Here is a 12653-nt window from a genome sequence, read left to right on the forward strand (position 1 = left end):
CAAAGATAAAATGATTCCAATTAATATTAGAAGAGATGCCATTAAATGGGTTAAGGACACAATATTGAATACTAGGGCAAACACTTTCAATCAAAATAAAGACAATGATAAAATTGACATTACTTATGATAAATCATGCAAGGTGAAGAAAATTTTTATTGAGTCTATGTTTGAATTTCATTTTAATTTTAAGAAGATATCCATCATTTTTTGACTTTGAATTCTCCCAAAGGTACAAGAGCAGAGAAAGTAACTTCCCTATTTGCTGTGGACTTTCCACCAGCCAGCTCTCACTTGTCAGACCAGGGACCTGAGGCTGGATTCTCAAAGGACACAGTACTGTGTCTGATGGTTGTTTCTATTGTTTCTGTTACTAATTACATATATTAAGTGCAGAGCATTTTAATAGTAATGTTAAATTATAGTTAAATACATTATTACATTTTTAAAGAACTGGTATATTTTATGTTTATTCATTTATTATAAAATCCATTAACTCTTAACCCAACTCTTATGAAATTTGTGTATAAGTTCAAAATATGTTTTTAATTTTCTCAGAACTAGATCTAGTGGTTTAATCCAATGCAATAAATTTATAGGGAACAGAGAGAAAGAAAGATGAGAAAAATGTTTAACAATTAGAAAAGAGAGAGAGAAGAGGCAGAGAGTTGGGTGTCTCTGTTCAGCTTGATCTCTTTGGTACTACAGAGAATATGAGAACTTCCTTTCCTCTTAAAACTTCTCAGAATATGCTAAGTGCAAGAAAAAACAATAAAACATTTCCAGGACACACTGAGACAATTGTTGGAGCCTGCTCTGTTCAGAATCTCCATAAGCACATCCTACAGATCTCTGGAAAGTTTATCTGAGAAACTGGAACAATATGAGGATGGACAACCCAGTGCTCTCCTGGAACCAGCCAGGCCTGATCCTGCTATGGATTAGGCAGATTACAAGAGCTGGTCTACATACAACTACCCTAGACCTACATGTTAGGTAGGATAATAGCTTCCCAAAGATGCCTGTGCCCTGATTCCTAAATGCCACACAACCTTTCATAGCAAAAGAAACTTTGAAGATATGATTGAAATAAGGATCTTTTAACATTTTTTAATTGACACATAGATATTTTATATACTTATGGAGTACAGTGTGATATTCAACACATATATAAAATGTGTAAAGATCAGATAGGAGTAGTTGGCTTATCTATCACCTCAGATATTTATAATTTGGAATTAAGGATCTTGAGACAGAAAGACAGTCCTGGATTATCTGTGTGGCTAAAACAATACAAAGTTCTTCACAAGTGAAAGAAAGGAGAAGAACCAAAGTCAAGAAGGAGATGTGAAGTTGGAAGCAGAGGTTAATAGTTTTGCTACTGCTGTCCTCAAAGATGACAGAAGTGGCCACTAGACAAGTAATGTAGGAGACATCCAAAAGCTAGAAAAGAGAATAGACTCTCCCCTACAGTCTCCATAATCCCTGCTGTCAACTGAATTTGGTCCAGAGGAACCTACTACTGACAACTGTGATCTTGAACTCAGAGGTAATACATGTGTATTGTTTTTAGCCACCAAATATATAGTGTCTGTTATATCACCAGGAGGAAATAATACAACCAACTAGATAAGAGGTTGAAATAGTTGGTTTCTGGCAATGTGATGAAGGAAACTATGTGCCTAGAAGGACATATCTTTTATTTTGACTGCTTAAGTGGCTACTTCACAAATCAATATACAGTGTAATACTGTACAACTGGACTAGAAGATCAGAAGATAAACTGTTGGACAGCATGATCCAACTTTGCAGCTAGCTTCAAAATCATGACATTAAGTTTACAAGTTGAAAGAAGATAAATCCAGGGTAAATTTATTCAAGAGACAAGGAAAAATTATTTAAAAATGGTTTTGTCAATAAGAAATTCTGATGATAAGCCAGAAACCAGGGTGGGGGCGGGGCACACTTGTAATCCCAGCAAATCAGACTGAAACAGGAGGACTTAAGTTTAAGACCAGCCTCCACAACTTCATTAGACCCTGTCTCAAAATAAACAAATAAAAAGACCAAGTGCCCCTGGGTTTAATCTTTAGTACTGCAGAAAGAAAGAGAGAGAAGGAGGGAGGGATGGAGGGAGGGAGTAAGGAAGGAAGGAAGGAAAGAAGAAAAGAAGAAAGAAAAAGATTAATTCTGTTAATGTTCATAATGAAATTTTAGTGCAAACTCAGCCTCAAATGATTAAAATGCTGAGCAAGTTTTGATATGTGAATTTGTTTCCAGAAGTAAGAAATTTCTCTAAGATGGTTGAAACTTGGCCAGGAAAGGAAGAGAAAACTTAATAGGGGAGTGGTAGGGAAGAAGGAAGAAATGGAAGGCAGAAGTAGATGGAGGCAGAAAAGAAATGGAAGGGGAAAGAAAGTGGGGAGGAAGTAAGGAGGAGGAAAGGTAGGAAGAAGGGTGGAGGAAGCTTTAGTCAAACTAACAATAATGGAATTTAAAACAAGTAATGTTTGTGGGAAACCCAATACCAGAATAGAATATGAAAAACAGGTGGCATCATTATGTAGTTGTTTATAGCCTGAACTAGCCAATGATACAGACTTTCTAGGAAGGGGGGGTCTGTCATTGCCTCATTGAGAAGCACAACAGAGACCACTGGCTGTAGAATGAGGTGAGGTCTTCTGTACATTCTCTATGAGAAAGAGATTTTATATGGAGCCTCTCTGCCCCTGAGGCCATTGGTGACTACTAAACTGAGTGGCTATGTGAGTTTGGAGATATATATCTGTATGTATATCTATATATAGATATAGATATGTATCTCTTGGAATATTTGCTTTTAATTAAATCTTTTCTTTTATGACCAATGAAAAGAAAATTTCAGAATTAAGTGAAACAAAAATTTTTTCTACCTTCCATTAAATGTGGTGTGAGAATTCCATACAGATGAGATATTTATGCCTTTTGCAGAGTTAAATTATTGCCAATGTTTTTGTTTCATAAACTTTTATAATTCACCTTTCCAAACAAGCAAGTAATATGCTCAAAGAAACCATTAAAATGAAAAGCATCCATCTGAAAAACAGTATTTAACTTCTCAAAAAGTTAAATACTTTTATTTGGAAGTTAGATGTTTGAATTGAAGCAAATTTGTCCTTGTGAACAGGTATATTATGATCTAACTGGTTCCAATGTCCCCCAGAAGGAAAAACCCTGAGAAGACTTCCACACCCTTGTGCCTTTTTAAGACTAGATAGATAGATAGATAGATAGATAGATAGATAGATTGCTTTCCTCTTATATATTATAGTATAGGATATGGTAATTTAAACAGAGCCTAACCCAATTTTTCTAAGATATGGTAGGGGTGAAGGTGTTGGGATTTCTGTTTGGAATCTTAATTAATCAGATCAAACATCCTATACCCACAAGTACCACTTTGAAACCAATGTACCCATATTCATACCCCCTTCTGCAGCCAGTTCAGAGGGATCTGCCTGCCATCTGGACAGCTCCAGCTCAGCCTATGCCAGATAAACCCCTCTGCTGCTCTATGAACAGAAGAGCCATTTCTTATACTCTTGTAAGAAATGTGTGGCTTTCACCCACTGTCAACCTGATGAGGTCAAACATAAAATGGTGATAGCACCCAGAGAATCATTTCTATACTCTTCTTGTTTTCTACAGCAGCTCTGTCAGACTCAAAGCTGGAGACTTGCCCCAAGAGGCAGCTGGCATAAATCCATTGGGTTCATGGACAAGTGATGGACCATCCAACTTGTGTTTTCATCTGAGAGAAATGTAACTGAAACATCATCTCTGGATTCATAAAGTTCTAGTAACATAAATATTTGTGGTACACTTGGAATAAAATTAAACGTGCTATAATAACAAATAATTAAAATCAAATAATCAACTCCCTTTTCCTTTGAAAGAAATGAAGTAAGTATCATAGAGGCTAAGAATCTACTCAAAAGCTCCTAAAATTTTTATCCCCTCTCCTACTTCCACCTCCAAATCCCTGGTACCCTAACTATCTTTAGCAGTCAGAGATGGAAGCATCCGGGGTGGGACAGGTTCTACCACTGAGAACAGTCAATTTTCATCACCTCCTTTGAACAGAATTCCTCTCAAGTCTGGGCCAACGTCCAGGAGCCTCACCAATGCCTTTCTTATAGATCTTATTTCCTCACAACTTATTTCACAGGTTTTTTTAAGTACAAAGGAAGCAATTGGTAAATATCTGTGTATCATTCTCACTAGATACAACTCTAGGTGGTTTTACCAAAGGTTCAATCACTGAGGTACACACAACCAAATTGTACCTTGTGACACCAAGGAGATAAGATCATTTAGGGGACACATGCCTGGGTTTCCAACCATCCTGATGCATAAATACAGCCACACTAGTTGGACAGAAGTTTCATACAAGTCACTTCTTATAATTTTTAAAGATTACAAGAAAACTACCATTACTGTGATGTTTCTGAATACTACCAAACAGATTCACTTATCTGTGATCTTCAAAAGAACTATTTATTCAATTATAAAAAAAACATTAAAATGGGGGCTGGGGTTGTGGCTCAGCAGTAGAGCGCTCGCCTCACATGTGCAAGACCCTGGGTTCAATCCTCATTACCACATAAAAAATAAATAAGTGAAATAAAGGTGTTGTGTCCAATTACAACTAAAAAATAAATATTTTTTAAAAAACATTATAATGGCCCAGTTTTACCCCAAAAAAATAATAGAAGAATAAAATTCTTTAACACATGATAATTTTATAACATTTCACTGTATTTAATAAAGCTTTATTGGAACAGCCACATGCATTCATTTTAGTGTTGATGACAGCTACTTTTGCAATACAACAGCCAAGCAGAGTAGTTTCAGCAGAGACTGAATGGCCCACAAACCTAAACTATTTAAAGAAAGATTGGCCAGCTCTTTGTACAAAGCTTCACAAAAGTGACATCACTGTCTACTGAAATGCTGGGTACTATGTGAGTTGCCAAATATTTACACCCCTAAGTGGAACCTGGAGAGCTCAGGGATGATATACATATGTTCTTTTACCTCACGGCTGACTGGCATTTTCTCCAAAGAACCCTGTTTTATAGTTGCTGGCTTAAATTTGTGGATTATGTATGTGAACTTTTGAATAATACAGTATATATGAGAAAGAGAGAGTTTCTCCACGTGTGTGTTTAACAGAATAGCTTATGAGGTTGAAGATATTAAGAGGACTCAATTCAAAGACCACAGCTTCTAAATTGTATTTAATTGTAAGTCTGCATATAAGGGAGAGGCTGATCTGATTTTATTTTTAAAAGAGTTATATGGCTAAGACATATATTTATTTATATATAGTATATGTTGTATATATTCATATTACATAAAGCATATACATTTAAGTATTATGTATATAATATGCATATTTAATATGGATATATATACTGACTCCTCAAGGAGAGTATTGTAGGTGAGTTTGAAGGTTATATTAGACTTTAATATAATAGACGATATGTGAAAGGTTATCCATTCTGACCAATAGTTTTCTTGAGCCCACAATGAAATGTGCATTGGAGCAAAGGATTAACAAAGTTGAATATTACATATATATTTTTTATTGATCTCTATGTGTTTTCTTTCTCAAGATTATCTAAATATAAATCTGTCACCATGAGCCTTTATCTTGTTATTGGGTAATGACTAGTGATTTTACAGCTCACAGACACACAAAAAACTTCAGCTTCCCCAGCAACTCTAGCAACATCTCTGGCTTCATCCTCCTGGGCTTTCCTGGCACCAGGGAGGGGCAGATCCTCCTCTTTGTGCTCTTCTCCCCTGTCCACCTCCTGACCCTCCTGGCAATGGCTCCGTCATCCACACTGTGCACTGAGATCAGAGACTCTATACCCCCATGTACATCCTGCTGTCCAACTTCTCCTTCCTGGAGATCTGGTAAGTCACCTCCATGGTCCCCAACATGTTTACTGACTTCCTATCTAACACCAAGGTCATCTCCTTCTCTGGATACTTATTCCAGTTCTATTTCTTCTTCTCCTTAGACTCTGCAAAAATGTTTTTTCCTGGAAGATATGGCATTTTATTAGTTCCTTTCCATCTGCAGGCCTCTACATATCTGACCACTATGACTTGGTATCTTTATACCAATTTTGTGGTCAACTGTTGAGTTCTTGGTTTTCCCTGGTTCTTGATTCCCATTATCATAATTTTCCATTAACCTCTGAAGCTTAATAGTTCAGGGATGTTGCTAGAGTTACTGGGGGAGCTGAAGTTTTTCTTGTGTCTGTGAGCTGTTAAAACACTAGTCATTACCCAATAATAAGATAAAGGCAGATGGTGACTTCGATTTATATTTAAACACTTATTTTAATATTTAATATATTTTAATACTTCTGAAGCTTAATACTTCAGTTTAAGTGTCCACACAGTCCCATCACCCAGTATATCCCATCACTGAGGAATATAGAAGTTTTTGCTTCATAATAATTCTGACAGAGTCTTAGTGTCAAAAAATTGGCCATTGTGCCTTCAAACACAAAAGGATTTATGAATAAACATTCTGAAAGCCAAATATTTGAGCATCCTAGGATATAAATGTTCATCATTTATAAAAGTGTTGCTACCATTCAAAAGACAAAAATATTTCTACCCTATGAGAATAATGCTGAGAAAATCAATACATTCAAAATCTTCCCATTGTTTATTGAATATCTTGTAGTCATATTATTAACAATGCTTGGTCTCACTAAAGATGTCTCAAAAAAATAATAGAAAAACAATCCTGTTCCATACCTGAGATGAGATGTACCTGTCATGCTTACACATGCACACACACAGAAGCATAATGAAAATAAGGAGTCTAAATATGTGTGTCATATTTTAACCAATGCCTTAATTATTCAAAGGAAGCAAATTTCAAAATTGTATCAATTTTTAGTGACATCTGCTAAAAACACTGAAATAACCAAAGGCAAAAATAAGGAGATGTATTCAAGAATCTCAGCATTTCACTATATACTTCCATGGTCTGTGCTTCTAAATTCTGGTCACAGTGAGAGAGTACATATTTATATGGGTATCATGCTAAAAGCACAGAGCTGACCAGGGAAATCAAATTGTTCCTTAAATTTTTTAAACAAAAAAAATTATTTAAAATTTTTAAATTAAGTAGCCCTTATTGAGCCATTGATTAAGTCAGTAGAGATAATATAAGAACTCTAATGCTGTAACTCTAATATCGACAAATAAAAAATTCCAAAATCAATAGGCTCAAAATATGAATAAAATTGAATGTGAAATAACAGCAGGATAAACATGTTTTACCTAAGCTGGTGTTCCTTTAGTATTTGCACCATCTTAACAGTTACCCGTGAATAAAAGAAAATAAATGTGTGCACCAAGAATTGCATGAGATAATGTGATTACCACTGGAGACTGGATCTCAGGAGCCCCATATGAGCTCCCAATAGAAGGGAACACTGGGGATTGACAATCATGAAACAGAAAGCCCACTTTTGTAATCCACCAAAGACTATATCCCTTAAGACAAGGAGGTGGGTATCAGAGCAACATAGATTGTCTCTCCTAGATAGTAAATATGCCATTCTCTCTCCAAGCCTTTGTGTACACCACCACTATGGTTGCTGGCTGCCTTCTGCCCTGTCTTTTGCTGCAGAAGATGATGAGACAGAATCACCAATTCCTTGAGAAGATGATTTTAGAAGAGGTACAAGGGTAAAACAACCCTAACCCATGCCCTTTAGCTCTGCCTTCTTTTGTGTGACTGAACAAACATAATCCCAAAAGTCACATGAATTCATGGAAAGAGATTCATCTTTACAAGCCAGGGAAGTGAAGGACAGAAGGATGAGGAAGAACCCTCAGAAGTAAATAACTTCCGTCTTTATTAACCACAAGTTGGACTCAGGGAGAATGAGCTCTTTAGGGGAACAGATATTTTAGTGAAGTGATATTTGGAAGGATTAATACAAAATGCTTATCAGGAGCAGGCCTGAAAGCCTTCTCTTATTTCCACAATGTTTATTTTAGCAATGTTTTCTTTTTCCAAAGAGCAGGTGATCAGCCTCAAGGAGGGGAGAGCAATGGGATAATGGAGCACACTGGATTGGTGAGTTCACTCCCACTTGATATTCCTCACCAAATATTTCTTGCTGTTTTACTTTGTCCATGCGGTTTTGAGATACTCAGAATTCCTGCTATAGAGAAAATGCCCACAGATATTCTATGCCTAAGAGGATCTATACACAGGTTTTAAAAAGAGTCTTCAATTGGGGTGTGATGTGAAAACTTCAAAGTCCCTTCCATCCTATGCAATAATCAAACTTATCCTTAAAAGGTATGACCTGATGTGATCTGGAAAGTAGTATATTTTTAGCTAACATATTACTGAATACTCTTCACTATAAACTTCTATAGTGTCTGAGACTGTATTCTGTACCTTCGTTTACCTGAATAAACATCACACTATCATTTGCACTTTAAGGCCCAAAAGATGACTGTCCTTCATTAATGGAAAGCATCTTAAAAATCAATCAAATATTAAGACAAAACTTCTGGCAAACAAGTCTTAGGTGATTCCATTGGCTTTGTTTTCCCTCTCTTTCCATGGACGTCAGACCATGTCCCAAACTGAGTCTAACTCAGGGAGGAGGATCTCGTGAGGATTCTCCCTTCACTTTCCAAACAACTCCAATCTTCCAACTATAATGAGATTCAAGTGACTGAGGGGATGGAGAAACAAGAGAGAATTCCTATCCAGACAGACCTTCTGTGGCTCCCACCTTTGCCTTGGAACACACAGGTGTCTGCTTGGGAGTATGATATCTGTGACCCTCTTCACCCATCAATAAATCAGGATACCAAAAATCTCCCAGAAATCCTGATACTCCATACAGAGATCTGAAATATCTTAAACTATATTCCAAATTCACTATCACTTCTTCTACATATAAGTGGACTTAACATAGACCAAGGTTTTACAGACATTTTATAAGCATAAATGATGGAACTAAACTGAAACCATTATGCACATGTCTGAAGAGTCAAAGATTTCTGAGTGAACAAAATTTGTTGAACACAGAGGTAGGATGGCACTTTTGACACTTTATGTGTGGGTCATTGTACACACCAACACTGATAACTTCAACAGTAATGCAGAATGAAAAGTGAATAGCACAATAAGAGGTGAAATACAGGAAGATTTTATGGTGATATTCATTATCTTTTTCTCTCTTCATTCCTCCTGTGATGCCTATAATTTGCATATCTCATTGAGAAAATTTAATTATTATGAAGGATATTTTTATGTCATTCTAAGAAAGTGAATACATAACTTTTACATCTCCTTCACAATTTCTACTTATTGTCAGTAACCATCTTCAGCTGTTTACCATAGATACTTAATTTGTGAGAAAATTCAGAAAGAAAAATGAGACAGTGAAAGGGTTCAGAGTCTGATATAAAACCATTCTCACAAAGTTTGACAGTCATTAGAGTATAGTTATCAATACATTCCTCAGCAGTTTACTTAATAGAATAATAAAATATGAGGAATTTACAATCTCAAAAATAAGGGAACATATCAGAAGTTTAGGAAATGAGGTTATACATGATGTTATTTTTTCTTCTCTGCCCTTAGGAAGCCATGAATGCATCAGGAGCCAATATGGTGACTGAATTCATACTTTTGAGTTTTTCCTGCTCCGGAGAGATCCAGGTCCTCCTCTTCATGCTGTTCCTTGTGTCTTACATACTGACTCTGTTGGGAAATGGGGCCATCGTCTGTGCGGTGAAGCTGGACCACAAGCTCCACACCCCAATGTACCTCCTGCTGGCCAACTTCTCCTTCCTGGAAATCTGTTACATCAACACCACTGTCCCAAATATGTTAGGAAACTTCCTGTCTGAGACAAAAACCATCTCTTTCACAGCCTGCTTCCTGCAGTTCTACTTCTTCTTCTCCTTGGGTATCAATGAGACCTTCCTATTGCCCCTTATGGCGTTTGACCGATACTTGGCCATCTGTCGGCCTCTCCACTATCCCACCATCATGAGCAATCGTGTCTGCACAATCTTGGTGGTCCTCTGCTGGGTGACTGCCTTCCTCTGCTATCCAGTGCCTATCTATTTTATCACTCAACTCCCCTTTTGTGGCCCCAATACCATTGACCACTTTGTCTGTGACCCTGGTCCTCTCTTGGCCCTGTCCTGTGTTCCTGCACCTGGAATTGAACTTTCCTGTTCCTTATTGAGTTCAATCATTATCTTCATCACCTTCTTCTTCATCCTTGCCTCCTACACTCTGGTCCTCAGAGCTGTGTTTCGTGTGCCCTCAGCTGCTGGAAGGCGCAAGGCTTTCTCCACCTGTGGTTCTCACCTAGTTGTGGTGTCTCTGTTTTATGGAACCATTATGATGATGTACATCAGCCCAAATTCTGGGAATCCAGCTGGGACACAGAAGGTTGTAACCTTGATCTACTCCTCCTTGACCCCACTTGTAAACCCACTCATCTACAGTCTCCGGAACAAAGACATGAAGGCGGCCTTGAGAAAAATTAAGATACTCACTAAAATTAGTCAAAATTCATGAGCGCTCATAAGTGGATCATATTTTCTCCCCATTTGATCTCCCTCATTTCCATCTTCAGGTGACATTTGTGGCTTTATTCATTTGCATTTAGAGACAAAGTCTCAAATTTAACTTCTGACTATCAACTGATAGAGAAGAACATACTAATTAAAGTAGACATCACTCTCAAATGAAGATTTGGTAAAAGGTAATTTGAATTAAATGACCTCCATGCGTCTATTTAGACCCTTCTATTCTAACCTCCAATAACTGCTTGCCCTTTTTTCATGAAATCACTCACCTAATCCTTGTTCTCATAGTCTTTGACTTTTCAGATGACTTTATATTTCATTCTTGCACTTAACTTTTCTGTTCCAATAATCTCTATTCTACTCCTAATGGAAGAGCAGAGAATGCCTTTTTAGCTCAGATGAAAGAAATTTGGTGCTTATCAGTAAACCATAACTAAGCCAAAATTTTATTTGACATCCAAGTAACGAGCAGCAATCTAAACCACTGTCTCTCAAACCTATCTGATTCATAATTACACTTCAATACTCTTTTGAAGGACAGATTTGCAGGACTGTCTCCAAATTTCCTGAGTCAGAATCTTTGAAATAGACCCTGAAAATACTGACTTTAACTTTACTCAATTTTTTTCTGATTCATCTAGACCAGCACCAGCCCAGAGACTGATAGGTAGAGCTGCTATTTTGAATACTATGTGGCACAGGCAAAAAAAAAACATAGAAATCTTATACTAGTTGAGAGAAGTGAAAGAAGATTCAGTGAGCTCCACAGGTGTCTCAAGCACTCATGATGGTAAGAGTAGCAGGTTTTTTCCTAACTTGACTTCAAGTCCTCTATAACATAAGATGTAAGTTACATTATTCTTAGCTCTTATTGCCTGTGCCAGATAATTAAAGTACCTAGAAATAAGTTTACATTTAAAAGACAATTTGTAAGTAGTGGATCACACTTTTGGCTTAATTTGAAGTGAAATAAAGTTGAGTTGAGCACATAACCCAGTAAAGGTAGAAGTACACATAGAAAAAAAGAAGAAGAAAAAACAGAGGAATAGGATGTTATTTCCAAGAGATTTTTCCCAAATATTTGGTCAAAAATAAATTGGTCAGTTGATGTCTGGGATTGAGATACTTTGTTTATTCATTCATAAATCATCATATGCCCTGTTACATGCACTAGAATGACATCTGTGTCAAAGGTAAAGTCCCTGCCTCCTGAGGGAGATAGATTATAAATAGATAAATACATAACTCTGTAATCTTAGTAATCATACATAGTAAAAAAAGACTAAGGAAAGTATACACGTAGAAAATGTCAGAATAGGCTAGCCAGCAATTTTGACAGGATAGTTAGAGAAAGTCCTGTGAGGAGGTGATAGGTCAAAGTGAGGGAAGAACCATGCAAAGATCTTGGGAAATCCAGTTCCAAGCAAATACAAACATAAGTTTCAATTTTCAAAGAATGAGAAAAAGTTAGTTTGGACAATACAGAAAGAAATGGTATATGAGGCTCAAGAGGTAGACAAGATCAGACAGTCTGAACTTCTGGGTCATTTTATATGACTTCATGGGGAGTCTGATCCACTACATGGTAAGAGGAGGGCTAAATGAGAATCCTACTACTTGCTCAAACTCTCATAAATTTAGAACTAATTTACTTACATGTTTAATTATACATAACTTTATTTCATTACATTTTAACTCAATCTATTAAAGAGCTAGTCAACAACAACAAAAAAAAAAACACATAACACACAAAAAAAGAAAAGAAGACAGTAGGCCCAGGTCCATCCCTCCACCAGCAGGCACCCATCTCTTCCTACCAGCAGACTACCACAGGAGCCCAGGCCAGCCCAGATCCATCCATACTCACTTGCACAGAACCCACGTCCAGAGTAGGTTTGAGTTTGCCCCACACACACCTGGTAGCCTAAGCCTAACCCACTTCCATCTTGGGACACTGCAGTCATTGCCTTAGCCTTCCCCATGCAGTAGCTCCTAACTTTTTG

The 12653-nt window shown here is 37.0% G+C and overlaps 1 protein-coding gene across 1 annotated transcript; it reads left to right on the top strand.

Annotated features, from left to right (window-relative positions):
• The first annotated feature begins 9208 nt into the window (after positions 1 to 9208).
• LOC113199129 (olfactory receptor 11H6-like) lies at positions 9209 to 10639 on the top strand. The gene is made up of 2 exons (XM_026412017.2): positions 9209 to 9215; positions 9693 to 10639. Exons 1-2 carry the CDS (start codon positions 9209 to 9211, stop codon positions 10637 to 10639), a joined length of 954 nt encoding a protein of 317 aa, XP_026267802.2.
• Positions 10640 to 12653: the final 2014 nt, after the last annotated feature.

This window comes from Urocitellus parryii, chromosome 6, assembly GCF_045843805.1.
Source record: "Urocitellus parryii isolate mUroPar1 chromosome 6, mUroPar1.hap1, whole genome shotgun sequence".
In the NCBI taxonomy this organism is placed as follows: domain Eukaryota; kingdom Metazoa; phylum Chordata; class Mammalia; order Rodentia; family Sciuridae; genus Urocitellus; species Urocitellus parryii.